Consider the following 18,255-nt stretch of genomic DNA (forward strand, 5'->3'; position numbering starts at 1 on the left):
ATGCTTTAAAAAAAAATATGAGATCTAAGAAAATAATTTTGGTTGAAGAGCTCAATAGATTTTACAAAAACTCCTAAGAAAAGCTGTTCGTCAAAATTTAACATTATTTTTCGCAAAACAAAAATCCTAATTTTTATGAACAAATTGTATGTTTACATCCTTTACTATTCTACTAAAGGTATTGCTTAAAAAAATCAATTATATTCCACCACTCTCTGACAATAGGTAACTTTAGTGATTAACCCATTTATGGCCAAATTTGCTGATACACCATCCTTTCACAACCAGCAAAAGAGTAAAGTAAAAAGCGTGATCAAAACTAGTGAAGAAACTCTATTTGTACAAACTAAATCGTACGTTTAAACCACAGTCTTAAGTACAAATTGAACTTTTTATGGTAGTTTTACTAAAAACTCTCATACTTTTAAAATCGTGTACGCATATTTATCAATCTACAGCAAATTTTAAATGGTTTTCTCCGAATATTTCAATCGGTAGTCTCAGAATAACATATTATGAAAATAATATGTGGTAAACAAAATCGATTTTATTACAGCAGTGTTGCCAATTTCGATGATTGTCAATGTACTTTGGAAAGTCTTCTAAGAATAAAGCAATTGTGTTTTTATTGTGCTTTAAATGTGACGTGGGGGCTAAATAAGTAACTCTATGAAGGCCTGAGTTATTGTTCATATTAAAACTATGTTAGGACTTCCATCAGAACGTACTTTTAATCAAAAAATTCTACTCATATCAGTTCCCTTCAAATTTAAAATAGTTTTCTCTAAACAATATAGAGCAAAAATTATTTTATTATATCCGTAAAATTGTTGTTCCAAAAATAACTTGATTTTTTTTTTCATCAGGCTTCTGATTGATGATGCTTTCGAAGAACAAGCCTTTTTCGAGATTAAAAAGTATAAATTGTCAAATTTTCCAGCCAATTTCCAACAATCATTAATTTTGTTAACCTCCAAAAATCGACCGTTCTAATCGTTGTTCCATATTCGTGTGAAAATTAACTATTTTAACTATTTAACACAACATTGTACAATACTAGTCAAACAATGTGCAGAAAACCGATTGAAATTTCATTGATAAATTAAATAGATACAGCATGCACAAGGTGTCCACTTTATAAAATGAACAGTCCTTAGTTCCTGTTAGGTTTTGTTTTGTCTTTCTTTAGCAGTTTGATTTATTTTCGGTCTCTTTTTGGTTTCTACTTAGTTTTTTTTCAGGTAAAAGGTTTCTAAATTTCCTATTCTTAGTCGATACCAGCCCTGCTCTATGCACAACTTTCAAAATAAGTGGAAAATATTTTATTAAAAAATAAATCTGGAATTTAATCAACGTTAAATTTAAAATTTGGTGACTCTTGAACGTTTTCGAATGAAATGCAACAATTAATAATTTATCTATATTACCACATTTAAGTGTTGTACAAGTCGGAAGCTATTGACCGGGTGCTTGATAATCCATATTTCTATCCAGAAGTTTATTTGAATTAATTTAAATGCGAATATATCTAATCAAATATGTAGCATTACGCGTTGCAAGAAAAATTTTAATTTCGGGAAAATCCGGGGTTATTGATTGCTAAATTTTCCATCAAAATCATCATAGTCACCGCTGACTACGGAAGGTACAATTTGTTTATGAGGAATCTGCTGTCATAACGAATTTTATGACTTCAACGGGTTCTGAGTGAATCGTATTCAAAAAACTTCAATCTGAATCTTGTTGATGCCAATCCCTATATATGGGAAGATAATTAGTATCACAAAGCGGGAAAGCACAATGGGGACCTGTAGTAACTCGAAACTAAAAAAATCTACTTCATACTTGTAGCGTATTGAACTATTTGGTTTCAACATGACGCTTCATGACAATGAGCCATTTTGCGAGACGTTTCGGAACAGCTGATCGTCGAAACGGCGTCAATTGACAGGAGACCTGGGATTAAATCCAGCGTGATTTTTAACAACGCCTCATCTTACCAAACGAGGACATGAAGAAAATGACAAAAAAGAGATCCAAAAATGTTTGTTACTGCAACTTTACACCTAGTTATTGTATCAGCTACCTCTTTTTCACCTATATTTCACATAAAAAGGCATTTTTGTGATCAGAAATATTTTAATATTTTTTCTCCATTTAAGTTTTCGCCTGTATGAAAAGCTACGCTAGAAATGCGCACAGTCATCAACCATCATCATCGCCAAAACTGACGACGATGGTTGAAAAATCCCAGGTCTCCTGTCATTTGACCTGATTCGTAAAATGGCTCAACGTAGCTCGGTTCAAAGCAGGGGGGGTATACGCAACGAGGTGCGCCTACCGTTCATGTTTCGTGGGTGTGTTCGTTTGGCTCACAACGCTGCTAGGGATCCCGCTGTTTGAGTGTTGAAATGCATCAGCATTTGCTGCCTGGCATGGCCCGCGTTTTCGACCTGTGCTATTTGGGCCTTCCCGCGTGAGAGATGATGCTGTTTGGGTCGGCCCGCGTGAGATGATTGTTAGGCGAGCTTTGTTTGTAGTCGACAGCCGTACACCCACCCTGGTTCAAAGCCCGTCTAGTTGCCCATTCTCGCAACGATATGGCGTCGATTACGATGCCGTATTTGCACCGGTGGCTACTCAGGCGACATTGAAGACTCTTTTAAGCCTTAAGCATTTGGCCAAAGTTTGGCATGATACGATCGACAAGATTTTGACGAATATGGGATTCATCCAGGCGCAACTCTGATCCTTGCCTGTACACGAAGTCTTCGTCGCGAGGAGAGGACATCTTTCTGCTAATATACGTGATCATATATTGCGAGCACCAGCGAAGCGGAAATCATCAAGATTGAACGGGAACTGCAGAGGAAGATCAAGCTTTCGTCGCTTGGAGCGGTGAACCAGTTTTTGGGAATTCGTGTAATGAAGGATGTTTATGCTAGAACAAAAAGTTTCTGAAAACCTCTGTTCTATGTTCAGCTTGGTACCGACTGCTAGCATACGGCGCCTGGTGGCATTCTTCACTGTTTGTCATTTCGTATTCGTCGTTGTCCATTGCCAATCCTGTGGTCACAGCTATGGGGACAGGGTTTCCTAAGTTTGTAAGTTAGGGTTAACTTGGTAGGATGCATGCGACTTACCTCAGTGACTCATCGCAAGGGCTTCCTCAATCGAGTGGACTAATCAGGTTGTGAAGGGGAGTAGATGGAGTATTTAATTGTGTATAATATATGGAACATTCATTTTAAATGTATCAAGTTATCAATCTGCTCGTCCATCCGTTGGCGGTACTGTGCAGCTACTCCATACGATGACCAGCGCATCGGGTTTGTCGTTCCTGCGTGGTTGTAGCCACCGCTTAGTATCTAACACTAGATACATCTTTATTTTGTATTTTGTTTACCAAAATAACTAGACATGGATTAGTAGTAAACTGGATCGGCTGCTAAGAAGCTTGCGCTTTGACGGTACTGTAAAACATTTAGAAATCCATAACAAAAAAAAATACCTCAAACAAGTAAACCCATGGTCAACCCATTAACCTCAAACTTCCACCTTTGTTCCTTTTTTCCCGCTTCTTGCAGGTATGGGCACCCGTTTCGATGACAACCGGCTGACGTTGCAGATTCATCGTGGCCGCGGTTCGACGGCCAGTGCCCACGGAGCGCCCACCATTGGTGGCAGTGCTGCCGGAGTTCTTGGCAGTGCCCATCACGAGTCCCCGCACAGCAACGGAAGCACCCACAGTACTACCACCAGCATTGGCAGTGCCTCGCCGGAACGCCTTTCGCGATACATGACCCGCTGCAAGAACCACGAGAAGATCAAAATTTCCGTGTCCTACCCGTCGACGGAGAATCTGAACCAGAGCTCCTCGGCTGGAGAAGGCAGTAAGCTGCTGTACGCGGTGCACTATTCTTCGAACGGAGGCCGAGAACACAACGCTTCGCACATCTTCCGAAGGCCTTCCAAGGAGCAGAGTGGCAGCGGTCAGTATCTAACGGTGGACGGCCAAGGAAGAAGCTTGCTGTCGCCGCGATCCAGCAAACGAATGGGCAAGCGTAACATCAAAGCTCAGGTCAAGCGCTTCCGGATGGAAACCAAGGCGGCCAAAACGTTGGCCATCATCGTCGGGTTGTTCATCCTGTGTTGGCTTCCGTTCTTTACCATGTACCTGATAAGGCCCTTCTGTGACAACTGCATCAACGATCTGCTGTTTTCGATCGTGTTCTGGATCGGGTACTGCAACTCGGCCATCAATCCGATGATCTACGCCCTGTTTTCCAAGGACTTCCGGTTCGCATTCAAGCGGCTGATCTGCCGATGTTTCTGCTCGGCTGAGGCCATTCCAAGGCCGGCCAGTCGGCGAGGATCGGACATGTCGCAGATACGGATGCACGGGGCGCGAACTCCGAGCATATCGCCATCGGCGGCAGCGCAATCCATTGGCGACGACAGCGACCCGGTGGGAGACCTGTCCGACAGCAGATGACGATCGTTTGGCCCGAGCGTCAGTTCGAATTCTAGTCCGGGCCTGGGCAGCGGAACACGTCGTCGCCGTAGCAACAGTATTACCAATGCTGCATCGTCGGCCGGTGGAACCATGGCAACGGCAACGACGATGAGCAGCACGTCGCCTACTGTGGACGCGTCCGGAACTAGGGGCATCGTCAGTCGGGCGCCGGTCTACGACATCTGCCATCCCCTGGTAATGGAAAGCCCGGGGTTCACCGGGTACGGGAGCAGCGCCGGCGGTAGGTTCGGGGGCGAGGATGGACTGACGCGGGGGTCAGACAGTGCGAGGGAAGGAAGCGTCGGCGGCAGCAGCTTGACCAGGGTGGATATTTGATCGTTCTGGGGCAGGAGATTGCTTCACTTCTGTGACAGCTCGTAAGTTTGGTTCGATGTGACGGGGACGATTATTCCGCGTGGTTTTAAGGAGGTTCGGGCGCATAGAATACCTTGGTATCCACAACTAATTTGAAACTTTTTTTAAGATCTTCGACGATCAGCTCGATCGCAGTGGCACTGCGTTCACAAAGTTTCCATGATAATGACTGTGGTGAATATACCTTATCTAGTTGTCTTTACTCACCACGCGGCGTTAAGCCCCAAACACAAAGTAAACGGCAGCACAGTCCAACGGCAGAACGGCAAACCCTACTTGATCCACGGTTAACTTATCAGGCCTATGTTGAATCTTGTATAGACGACACTGAACAAAACATTGACATGTCATTCAAATCGATGTTGCCGTTCTTGTAGTTGCATTAGTTGTTTATGCGTGGTATGCACCTGAAACGTAAAGTGCTCAAGTAAATTTTCTCTTGCTTACCAAAGTAATTTTGACAGCTGATGCAGTATGAGCAAAATGTCACTTCTACTTGCGGAAAAATTAAAAAATCAGCTCTACTTCCCCACAGCATACAGCTCAAGTCATTTCGGTTGCGGAATCATTCTTGACCGTTTCTTGTCCTGTTCTTTTGCACAATACTAATGAACAGCGTGCCAGCCATTATACAACTTGGAACGTAGGCAGCATGAGGGATGTTTTTACCCTTCAAAATCAACTGGTTTGTTTCAAAGGTTAATTTTTCTCTGCATTCAGGTTAACAGGTTTATGTAAAGTTTCGATTTCGATTCGATTTCGATTTCGATTCGATTTCGATTTCGATTCGATTTCGATTCGATTTCGATTCGATTTCGATTCGATTTCGATTCGATTTCGATTCGATTTCGATTCGATTTCGATTCGATTTCGATTCGATTTCGATTCGATTTCGATTCGATTTCGATTCGATTTCAATTGTCAATTTTTTTAACTACTGGAATAATCATTTTAGTGTCGAACCTTCCTCCTTTCTTCGAAAGCCGTAAACTATTTTCAAATAATCGACACAAAAGTTGGAATTGATCCCTGCAGATGACGTTGAAGCAATCTCCTTCTTTATCCAAAACCATTTCAGGGGCACTTCTGGCTACTGTTATCTAGTGTGGAAAACAAGCTCTTAATTTCTTAACATAAAAAGACCGCTAGCGCTCGGTTCCAGTCATAATCGAAAAAAAGCTCGTAAACTAAATAAGAAGATAAATCACAGACAAACAGACGCTACACTTGGAACAATATTTGAATCCGGGGAGCTTGTTACACGAAATACTGGCTTGTGCGAAAAGAAAAAAAAATCCACAGAAGGCGCTTGTGCGAAACGTCAAACACGAAAGAAAACGATGCGCGTGCATATAGTGGTGAGGTTTAAAACAAATTAAATTTTAAACTGTTGTAAATATATTGTTGATGAAAACGTCGACAGTGTTACGTCTGTTTATCTGTGAGCGAATCGTAGCTCACGTTAGCGCTGAACAAACAGCGATATAAGCTCCTTATCCAAAAATGGAAAGCGAGACGCGTGTCATCAAGCGGAAAGTTTGCAAACAACTGTAAACAAAAAAAAATCGAATACGGGTAATAATTTTATAAACTAAAACCGGAAACAAATTTAGCCAACAGATAGGATATACTCTAGAGGCAGAGAGTGACAGAAGGTATTAGAAAAAGTCACAAGTTAAAGAGAGTAGTAGAAATAACGAATAATGTAGCAACACAGTAAAAGTATCAAACTCCAACTTCGATGTAATGTAGGTTAGCGATTGTTTTCCAAAAATCATAAAGAATGCCTAGGTCAACGACGGAAAGTGGTAGCGAACTGAGAGTAGCGAACAGCTCGGCAAAAAGTTAACGCATTCAAAAGCAGAACCGAATTGAAGCAGTCATCATGTTTTGTTTGTTTTCGATTTTCAAGGTTTGTTTTCCACGTCTCTCGTAATTTCGTTTCAAGTGTTCACGCACTGATGGATCGATCCATTAGATTTAACCGAAACGGCCGCAATGAAAAGCATAGATAGCGCCACCATAGTCTTGTACGTTTGACATAACAGCAATGCCGTCACACTATTCATTCCCATATACGGTGGCGCCGTCGTTTTGATGCGGTGAGTGCTGACAAAAAAAAACACGTTCCTTGATCCATTGAAAACCATCCCACGCTGCGATGCTCACAGTTGGCCAGTTTAGCCACTAATATCACCATCAAAACAGGTGGCGTGCGCTTGTGTTGGGTTTCGAATAGCCAACTTTGATTGCACTTTGATGACGTCCGGACATGGCGTCCTCCTCGCTGAGCATATCTGCGCCTCCTTAAACCAATCAATGGAAACGATCCGCGGTGAGTTGTCGGCCCTGACGTGTACGTGTTGCATAAACGTAGGCGGCGAAAGCGCTTTTTCGCGTGGTGAGTACTCCCTTTGAATGGCGCTGAAATTGGTTTTTATAGTTTTTTTTGTCAGTTTTCCTTTACTGTGATGAAAGGTCTGATTGATTTTAATCGTTCTGCTGCTCGTTCATGGTTCCTATCCTTTTATTCGTGATCAAACGTCAACGTCCCACCGGTAAATCGCTAGTGTTTGGAGGTGATTTTAACCGCTAAATTGCCAAATAACCTCCAAATCATCACCTCCAAGTTAGTTCTAATAACCTCCGTTATATGAAATACGGTGGCGCGTCGGTCGTCGCAAGTTTATCGTTAAACAGTCAATTGCCTGAACTCTGTTCATTTGACGGTCAAGCTTTCATGTGTTTTTCATCACATCGGACAGGCATCCTAGTCTTAGTAGAGTGAATCAATTGAAAGAGGTATTCAAATCGCACACGATAGCTAAACGGAACCTTCTGTTCTTATATAAAAAATCAATCAAACAATCAATCATTCAATTTATCAATATAAGGTAAATGATGGCTTCGGCACCCTGAGGGTATTTTCGGCAGCACTAACTTATCGTGCTTGTTAACATTTATCTACGGAGCAAGAGTGACCTTCAATGTACTCAATATATTCCTTGAACTATAATCTTCCATGTAAATCACATCTTTCACTTAAATATTATATGAAATGGGTTTTATAATTAAATGAAATAGATGCTTATGAAATTATCGTCATTCGTGAGCTGCCGAATAAAACAACACAAGAACAGCTTAAGAAAAACTCACCACTTTGAATGGTCCAATTCTCCGCTCCAATGTCAATTTGTCACAAAAGCTACGCACCGATCATTTATGCACAATTAAACTTTTGATTTGTCTGTAAAGTACTCGAAAATTCTTAATTTTTATGCTTCAAATAAAAAATTAAAATTGAGGATTTTCCGGAAATTTGTTCCAACAATTCTTCTGGGTATTTTTTCCAGAAACTCCTCCGATGATTTTTCCCACAACTGCTCCGGGGATTTCCTCAGTGGATTCCGTGCACTGCAATTCGTCCGGGGATTTACTTCAGAAATTCCTCCAGAAAATTTTCCGGAGATTTCCATCAGTTTTTTTTTTCCGGGGATTTGCTACAGGAATTCCTTCGGGGATTTCCTCCAGGAATTTCTCCGGTGATTTTTCCCAAGAATTCCTCCGGGAATTCTTTTGGAACTCCTTAATAGTTCGTCCTGGTTTTTTTATATCAAACCTCCCTGAGTCGATATCTGAAAGGACCACCGACTCATGGATACACCGAGCCATAGAACAGAAATGCTTTGGAAAGTTGTATGAGGGGAACACCATAGTAATCATGAAATTATGAGTTTTTGTATGGTTTCATGTGTCGATATCGAGTAATGGAACATCGTCTCATGGGGGTATCACTATGATTCCTCGCAAATGCTCCAGAGCTCCTCTAGGAGTTCTTCTGAAGTTGCTTTGAAAAAATCACTACATTCCCTCCGGGAATTTCAATAGACTTCCTCCAGGAATTCATTCAGAGTTCCTCCAAGTTTTTTTTAAGTCCTTCAAGAAATTATTTCGGATTTTCTCTGACAATTCTTCTGGATTTCGTCCAGCAATTCCTCAGAACGTCCTCCGGATTTCTAAGGGAAAATCTTCTACATTTCTTCCAGAACTTCCTCTGGAGTTCCTCCAGCAATTCTTTATTCCTGGAAGGTTCCTCCGGTGTTTCTTCCCAACAATGGGAATTGCTTCGAAAATCCCCCTTAGTTTCTCCAGGAATTTTTTCGGAGTTCGTCAAGCGATTTCCCCGGAGTTGCTCTAGGAGCTCATCCGGAATTCCTCCAAGAATTGCTTCATAGTCCCTTCAGGATTTTCATTGGAGATTCACTAGGATTTCGTCCAGAGTTTCTGCAGGAATTTCTTTAGAGTTCCTCCGGGAATTCCTTCGGAGCTTCACCGGTAATTCTTCCGGAGTTCTTCCAGCAATTCTTATGGATTTTATCTAGCATATCCTCCGAAGTTCCTCGGTAACTCTGGAAGAATTTCTGGAGGACTCTAAAAGGAATTCATGGGAGAAATCCGAAAAAAAAATCCTGCGCAACAATTCCAATAGAGCTATAAAGGGAATCCAAAGTACTTCCCGGTGGAGCCTAGGAGGAACTTCGGAGGATATGCTGGATAAATTTATGGAGAAAATCCCTTCGAGGTCGTCCGGGGATTTATTTCTGAAGTAAATCTCCGGAGGAATTGCTATTCGAGATACCCGAGAAATTTCTGGAGAAAATCCCCGGAGGAATTCTATCAGGATTTTATAAAGCAAATTGCCAGAGGATATCCTCGAAGGAATTCCTGGACGAAATCCCCGGAAAAATTTCTGGATGAGCTCCAAGAAGAAATCTCAGAAATTGTGTGAAAAATACCCGAAGGAATTTCCCAGTGAATTTCTGGATGAAATCCTAGAGGAAATCTTAATCTAATGAAATCTTTGGAGGTACTTCTAGAGTAAAACCCCGGAAGAATTTCTGGATGAAATCCACAGAGGAATTTCTGAACAAAATCCTCGAAAGATTTGCTGTTCTAAATCTCCCTGAGAATTTCTTTAGCAAATCCCTGAGGAGTTCTTGGGGGAAATCACCGAAAAAATTAGAAAAAATCTCCGGAGAAATACCTGGAGCAAATTGCCAGAGAAGTTTCTGAAGGAAATTCTCAGAGGAATTCCTTGGCGAAATGCTTGGAGAAATTTCTGGATGAAATCTCCAAAAGAACTCCTGGAGAAAATCCCAGGAGGTGTTTCGGGAGGAAATCCTCGGAAGAGCTTCTAGAGGAAATCCCCAGAGAAATTCTTGTAGGAAATTTCAGGAAGAATTTGTAGACAAAATCCCTAGAGCAATAGCTTTTGAAAAGGAAACCCCGGAGGAATTCCTGGAGAAAATAATCGGAGAAATTCCTGGTTTAAATCCTTAGAGAAATTCCTAGAGGAAATCTTCTGAAAAAATCTCTGGAAAAATCCCCGAAAGAATTTCTGGGAAAAATCCTCAGAGGAATTCCTTAATAAATTTCTGGACAAAATCCCAGAGAAAATCCTGGACCGAATCCCCGCAGAAATTGCTATCCGAAATCCTCTGATGAATGCACCAGGAATTCCAAGACCAAAATCGTGGACGAAAGCCACGAAGGAATTGCTATTGAAAATCTCCGGGGTAATCTTGGAAAAAATCTCCCGAAGAATTTTTGGACGGCTCAATCGGGAATTCCTTTGGAGCTCCACCGGGAATACGATGAGTTTAATCAGAGTTTCTCAAGGAATCACCCAATAATTCCTCGGAAATCCTCCGGAATTTCACTAGGAATCCTTCTGAAGTAAATCTGAGTATTCTCCTTGATTTCCTCGGGAAATCCTTCAAAGTTTTTCCAAGATTTTCTTCCAAATTAGTCCAGGAATTTCTTACAAGTTTCTTCCAGAATTCCGTCAGAGTTCCATCTGAAATCCCTACGGATTCCTTATTTTCAAATATTCTTCCAGTAATTTCTTCGTAGTTTCTCCAAAAATGCTTCCGGGGCTCCTCCAGTAATTCCTCCGGAAATCCTTCACAGTTTCGTAAGGAATTTTTCCACGATTGGTCTGGAAATTTCTCCAGAGTTGCTCCAGGAATTCCTTCAGAGTTTTTCCAGCAATTCTTCGAAAGTTCATCTGGAGCTCCACCGGAAATTTATTGGCAGTTCTTCCGGAAAATGCGAGGTAAACCTTAAAAGCGAGATTATCTATGAAACCTAAAAAGTGTCAATTTAAAAAGGCATTTTTGAAGCTTTTTTAGATGATTTATTATAATTTGGCCTAATGGCCTAATTACAGGCAGTGGCACCGTTGTTTTCAGTTTTTTCTAAGAGCGGAAACAGTGTGTAGCAAGTGGTGACTTGCAGTCGTCGGCATCAACCAGAGGACAGTGTGTCTTTCTTTTTCTCTTTCGTGATTTCTTCCACTAACAACAAAAGTCAGGCGTGTTGTTTGAATGCGGACGGATGGTGTGGATCAAGAGCGGATAAAAGGGATAATATTCCGGCACTCATTTTAAACCCACATCCAGCGGCGGCAGTAACGCGCAGACAATATTACGCGCAAATCAAACGCACCTCTGAAATTCAAGTAATCCGATAATCGCGTTCCGTGGATTTTTCTTGCAGAGCACAATATTTATTATGAATCAATTAACAATGACGTCACGTTGCAACTTCTTGGTTGATTTGTTGGTTGATTCTTGGTTGGATTCGCATCTGCTGCAAGTTTATAACCTCGGCATGGCAATTTTTACATCCGAAATGCGGTCATAGTGAGCTTGAATACAAAACAAATCGATGAAATAAATTGAAAGCGAAATTAGGCAGCGTTCATTTATGACGTAACTCTAAAATGTACGATTTTAGACCCCCTCCTCCCTCTGCAACGGTCTTTGTATGAAAAAAATAAATTTTGTGTATGACGCCTTAGTCTGCACAAATTTAGTGGCGTTGTGTATTCAATGTGACTCTCTGCTATTCTTTTTATAACTGCAACGCTGTTCTCAGTGTAGTCTGTATTTTTCTGCATTGGCCCTTCCAACGAGTATAACATAATGAGTGACGTTTAATTTCAGGTATTGTCAACAAATACGAAAAGTTATCAATACATAACCTAGTTTTTGCACAGTTTTGGATTGCCGAAGAGAACATTTTAGTTGCCGACAATAGTAATTGCATTGCCGATAAAAGAACAAGTGCCTCGTGACTTTGGTAAGGAAAAATATATGATTTAGAGAACAAAATAGCGTTTTGTGTATAACAACCAATAAATGGAGAGTGCTCAAGTGTAGTTCAGGTGTCTCCTGCTAATTGTTGTGCTTTATTGTTGTGTATAATTGCCTTCCTAAGAGTTCAGCTGCTTAGACTGCCGAGAATACGTAAGCTCCTCTTTTCTGGAACTCAACAAGATGGTGGAAATATAATTCGAAAAACGTTTGTATTAAGACAGGATGGCTTCTGGAAAAAGTTCTCCAAGCTTCTGGAGGAATCTCTATAATCTTCAGGAAGAAGCTATCAGACTTCTGGAAGAAGCTCCACAAGCGTATGGAAGAAGGAGCTCTTTAAGCTTCTAGAAGAAGCTCTCCGAGCTTCTGGAAGAACCTCTCCAAGCTTCTGAGACAAGCTCTACAAGCTTCTGGAAGAAGCTTTCAAGCTCCTATTAGCAGCTTCCGAAGCGTATGGAAGAAGCCCTCTATGCTTCTATAAGAAACTCTCCAAGCTTATGGAGGAATCCTAATAATCTTCAGGAATAAGCTCTAAGCTTTTGAAACAAGCTTCCCAAGCTCGGCAAGCTTCTGAATGGAGCTCCCAGAAGCTTCTGGAAGAAGCTATCCATGTTTCTGAAAGAAGCTCTCTAAGCTTCTGAAAGTAGCTCGCTCAGCTCCAGGAAGAAGCTCCCAAAAGCTTCTGGATGAAGCTCTCAAGCTTCTATAAGAAGCTCCCCAAGCGTATGAAAGAAGCTCCACAAGCGTATAGAAGAATAAGCTCTTTAAGCTTTTGGAAGAAGCTCTAAACTTCTGGAAGAAGCTCTCCAAACTTCTGGGAAAAGCTCTCCAAGCTTCTGGATAAAGTTCTTCAAGCTTCTGGGAGAAGCTTTTCAAGGTTCTGGAAGAAGTTCTCAAGCTTGTAAAAGAAGCTTGACAAGCGTATGGAATAAGCCTTTTGAGCTTTTGGAGGAAACTCTTCAAGCTTCTACATGAAGCTCTCTAAGATTTTGGATAAAGCTCTTCACGCTTCTGGAAAAAGCTCTCCAAGTTTCTGGAGGAATCTAAAATCTTCAGGAAGAAGCTCCACAAGCTCTCCAAAAGCTTCTGAATGAAGCTCTCAATAGCTTCTGAATGAAGCTCCCAAAAGCTTCTGGAAGAAGCTATTGAAGCTTCAGAAAGAAGCTATCCATATTTGTAAAAAAAGCTCTCCAAGCTTTTGGGAGAAACTCTTCAAGCTTCTGGAAGAAGCTCTCTAAGCTTCTGGAAGAAGCTTTCCAAGTTAATTGAGGAATCTCTATAATCTTCAGGGATAAGCTCTCCAAGCTTCTGAAACAAGCTCCCCAAGTTCGGCAAGCTTCTGAATGAAGCTCACCATGCTTCAGGAAGAAGCACCAAACAGATTCTGGGTGAAGCCCACAAGCTCCTATAAGAAGCTTCCCAAGCGTATGTAAGAAGCTCCACTAGCACATAGAGGAAGAAGCTCTCTGAGCTACTGGGAAAAGCTCTACGAGCTTCTGGAAGAAGTTCTGAAAATTCTATAAGAAGCTTCCCAAGCGTATGGAAGCCTTCTAAGCTTCTAGAAGGAGCTCTCCATGCTTCTGAATGAAGGTCTTCAAGCTTCTGGATGATGCTCTCCAAGTTTCTGGAAGTTGCACGCCAAGCTTCTGGAGGAATCTGTAAAACTTCAGGAATAAGCTTCCCAAGCTGCCGAAATAAAAAAAATGCTCTCAAAGTTTCTAATAAAGGCTCATCAAGCTTCTACAAGAAGCTCCCCAAGCGTATGGAACAAATTCCACAAGCGTTTGGAAGAAGAAGCTCTTTAAGCTTCTGGGAGAAGCATTTTAAGCTTCCGAATAAAGCTTTCCAAGCTTCTGGATGCAGTTCTCCAAGCTTCTAGATGAAGCTCTCTAAGCTTCTGCATGAAGCTCTCCAAGCTTTTGGGTGAAGCTCTTCAAGCTTCTGGAAAAAGCTCTCCAAGCTTCTGGAGGACTCTAAAATCTTCAAGAAGAAGCTCCCCAGAAACCTCTGGAAGAAGCTCTCCAAGCTTCCTAAAGAAGCACGCCGAGCTTCTATAAGAAACTTCCAAAAGCTTCTGAATGAAGCTTTCAAGCTTCTATAAAAAGCTCCCCGAGCGTATGGAAGAAGCTTCACAAGCGTTTGGCAGAAGAAGCGCTTTAAACTTGTGGGAGAAGCTCTTCAAGCTTCTGGATGAAACTCTCCAATCTGCTGGAGAAAATTTTTCAAGCTTCTGCATTGCGGTCTCCAAATCTTGTTTCAATCAAAAATATGATAGCACGTGTTCTTGCGACTACTTTGGCGACAGATAACAGACGTTGAAGTCCGATTGTTAAACTGTGTAAGACAATTAACGGCCATTTTGAATGGCAACACAAGTAGAAACATCGTTGTGGCGTTGTCATCGCTGAGTTCCCATGACCATGTCAGTGGTGAATATGAAATATTTCAAGATACTGATATTCACCACTGATTGACGCAACTCGTTGTGTGGCGGCGCTAGTGATTGCAAGGAGTTTCTTTTTGAATATTTACACAGGTTTTCAGAAAATTTTTGTTCCATCATAAACATCTGTTAGGGGAACTTACGTATTGTCGGCAGCCTAAGCAGTTGAACTTTTAGGAAGGCAATTATACACAACAACAAAGCACTGTTGGCTAACAACAAACTCAACGAGGGATTTCACAATCGAAAGAATAAAACACCTACGCACGAAGTTTCTTAACGATAACTTATTTATTAGATGTGTCTCACAAGACGGTCGAATTCACACTATAACAAACATAACGCAACAACAACACGCCAGACCGCGCTTTTTCTCCCTCCTCCTTTGTCACGATACAGCGCTGCCAAATCACTTGCACTGAAGACCATTCACAGTGAGGCGAATACTGCTTCCTCCAACACTCCTCCTCAGTATGAGCCCGTTTCCTAATTTTCCTCAATATCTCCTCCTGAAGCTTAACTCTCTTTCCACCACATGTCTCCTCCATTCCTCATTACATCTCGCTGGATAACTTATCGGCACTTCTGACAAATCCATCCTATTTCACGATATACAAGCCATCCTTTTTCTTGCCCACTGCGATTGTGTTGCTTCCTTTCATAATCACGCACTCTGTTGCTCTGAAATTCACCTTGAACCCTCGTTCTGCAATTCGGCCGACGGATAACAAATTACTGGTTAATCCCGGCACGAACAACACTCGCTCAATCCGTACTACTTGATGCTCTCCATTTATTCTAGTAGCTTTTAGCTTCGCTGTACCCATCGCTTTAGCTCGAATCTTCTTACCATCGGCCAAAATTATTTCATCCGAACACGCCACCAATTCTTCCAACAATTCCACGTTCCCGGTCAAGTGCTTCATACAGCCAGAGTCGAGACACCACTCTTCTTCTTTCGGTTCCTTCGCTCTGTGCCTTTGCCCCCCGGAAGCAGCAAAACAGATGTTTCTCTCTTTACGTGTCGGTTGCCGTACCTTTGGTTTATCAAAGACACTTTTGCTTCTTCTTCGTTATCCTCATCATCGTCACTCACACTTAATCTCGGGCAATCGCGCCAGAAATGCCCCAACTTCTTACAGCAATAACATTTCTTTTTCTTACTGTCGCTGTCATTCTTCACACGGAAACCACGAGTAGCCACTTTCAACGCTTTGTCTTCAACCACATTTACAAACTTTCGCTTCCATTCGTCCAACAGTTTACCCTTCACATAGTCCTGCTTGAGTTCTTCCACTGGACGGCTCTCCAGCGCTGTGATGAGTGCATCATAACTTGCCGGCAAACTCGACAAAATGATAGCCACGATCCAATGCTCCTGCAGTCCTTCACCCAAAGCGATCAAACGGTGCACTAACTCAGCCACTTCCATCAAATGTTCGGCCATATTGCCACCTTCCGCCAATTTTAACGAACAAAGCTTCCGGAACACATAGATCTTGTTCGTTAATGAACCACGCTCATGATAGCTTTTCAATGCCTCCCACATTCCGTACGCTGTGGTAGCACCCATGACATGACAAAGCTGATCATTATCCAAAGCTAGTCCGATTGCCGCTCTGGCCTTGCCGTCTTTCGCCATCCATCCAGCGGGAAGCACGGCCGGTTTTTGTTCCGTCACCATCTCGTACAAATCCTCCTTCACCAACAACAACTCCATACGAAACTTCCAACTCGCCCAGTTGAAGTTGTTGAGTCGCTCAAATTGGATTTTTGCTTCCGCCATCTTCTTACTGCCGGAAATATCACTAACACAGTCTACTGATTTCGTTTCGATTCACCGGTAAAATCCTCTCACTTGCGCAACGCAACTGGGGCCCAAAACCTGTTGGCTTACAACAAACTCAACGAGGGATTTCACAATCGAAAGAATAAAACACCTACGCACGAAGTTTCTTAACGATAACTTATTTATTAGATGTGTCTCACAAGACGGTCGAATTCACACTATAACAAACATAACGCAACAACAACACGCCAGACCGCGCTTTTTCTCCCTCCTCCTTTGTCACGATACAGCGCTGCCAAATCACTTGCACTGAAGACCATTCACAGTGAGGCGAATACTGCTTCCTCCAACAAGCACAACAATTAACAGGAGACAGCTAAACTACACTTGAGCACACTTAATTTATTAATTATTATGCACAAAACACTATTTTGTTCTCTAAATCGTCTATTTTTCCTCACCAAAGTCACGAGGCACTTGTTCTTTTATCGGCAATGCAATTACTATTGTTGGCAACAAAATTGGTCTCTTCGGCAATCCAAAAATGTACAAAAACTAGGTTATGTATTGGTAACTTTTCGTATTTGTTGACAATGCCTGAAATTGAACGTCACTCATTGTGTTCTACTTGTTGAAAGGGCCAATGCAGAAAAATACAGACTACACTGAGAACAGCATTGCAGGTATAAATAGAATAGCTGAGAGTCATATTGAATACACAACGCCACATTTGTGCACACTAAGGCGCCGTCCACAAATTACGTAACGCTCTAGGGGGAGGGGGAGTAGGCTCAAACACAAAATTTACTTTTTCATACAAGGACCGTTGCGGAGGGGGGAATGGTCGAACACGGTTCTCTTGATTTGTTTTTATTGCGTATCAATTCTACATGCGGCGATTTGGACTATAGAAATTCATACATTTTGCCTTAAGAAAGATGGAAGGATTACAATACGAAAGCTTTATTTATCGTTTTAGAATCACCCCACATCAAGGCGTCGATAGACGGAATCTATGACAAAAGGTCGATAGGACAGAAGGTCGAAAGACAAAAGGTCGAAAGGACAAAAGGTCGAAAGGACAAAAGGTCGAAGAACAAAAAAGGGGAGACGAAAACTCGAAAATCTTTTTTCAAAGAAGGAAAAATTTCCCACCAAGCAAATCATTTTCGACCTTTTGTCCTTCGACCTTTTGTCCATAAACCCGATAGACGAGGGGAGTGCGCACGAGCCTATCGATCACAAGGTTCTTGGTTCGATTCCAGATAACAGGCTTCAAATTTATCCCTCGCATTTACCATTATAACGTCTATCTTTTGATACCATCAAATGATACTATCACTATGGGTAGCGATAGGGATACTATCACTTCTTGAAAAATGATGAATAGAAGATAGACTATATTATCTCAATCAATTGATAGACGGATGGAGATACTATCAGCATTTTTTATCACTGTTGGATCAAGCATGTCTTTATCATTATCTTTGGGGAAAAATATACTACAGTGATACCTCCATGAGTTGATGTTCCATGACTCGATATCGACTCATGGAACCATACTAAAAACATAATTTCATGGTTACTATGATGGTCCCTAGAAGCAGCTTTCCAAAGAATTGCTGTTCCATGACTCGATATTTCCATGAGTCGATGGTCCCTTCAATATCGACTCATGGAGGTTTCACTGTATTTGCAAAATTCTATAGATATCCCTATCTATTCTATCATTGATACAAATACTGAAACCAAAATCTTGCGCATAATGGGAAAAAGCCAATAAAAATAAATCAAGGTATGTTCTCATGGATATTTTCGAAACGCGCGCGACGGGGGGATGACGGAAATCGATGTGCGACGCCATTTTGAAATCTAAGATGGCAGGCTCCGGTTTGGTAAATTCATTGAAAACCCATGCAATATGGGTATTTTCTGTACGAGCACGATGAGGGGCTGACGAAAATTGATGTCCGAC

The 18,255-nt window shown here is 41.7% G+C and overlaps 1 protein-coding gene across 1 annotated transcript in view; it reads left to right on the forward strand.

Moving 5' to 3' along the window:
• LOC5563924 (octopamine receptor Oamb) overlaps window positions 1-5,254 on the forward strand; it is a 725,283-nt gene extending 720,029 nt beyond the window's left edge. The window contains exon 6 of the mRNA XM_021839348.1: window positions 3,588-5,254. Within this exon, the coding sequence (XP_021695040.1) occupies window positions 3,588-4,495 (908 nt within the window). The 3' untranslated portion in view covers window positions 4,496-5,254. The remainder of the gene's footprint in view (window positions 1-3,587) is intronic.
• Window positions 5,255-18,255: the final 13,001 nt, after the last annotated feature.

This window comes from Aedes aegypti, chromosome 1, assembly GCF_002204515.2.
Source record: "Aedes aegypti strain LVP_AGWG chromosome 1, AaegL5.0 Primary Assembly, whole genome shotgun sequence".
NCBI classification, from domain to species: Eukaryota; Metazoa; Arthropoda; class Insecta; order Diptera; family Culicidae; genus Aedes; species Aedes aegypti.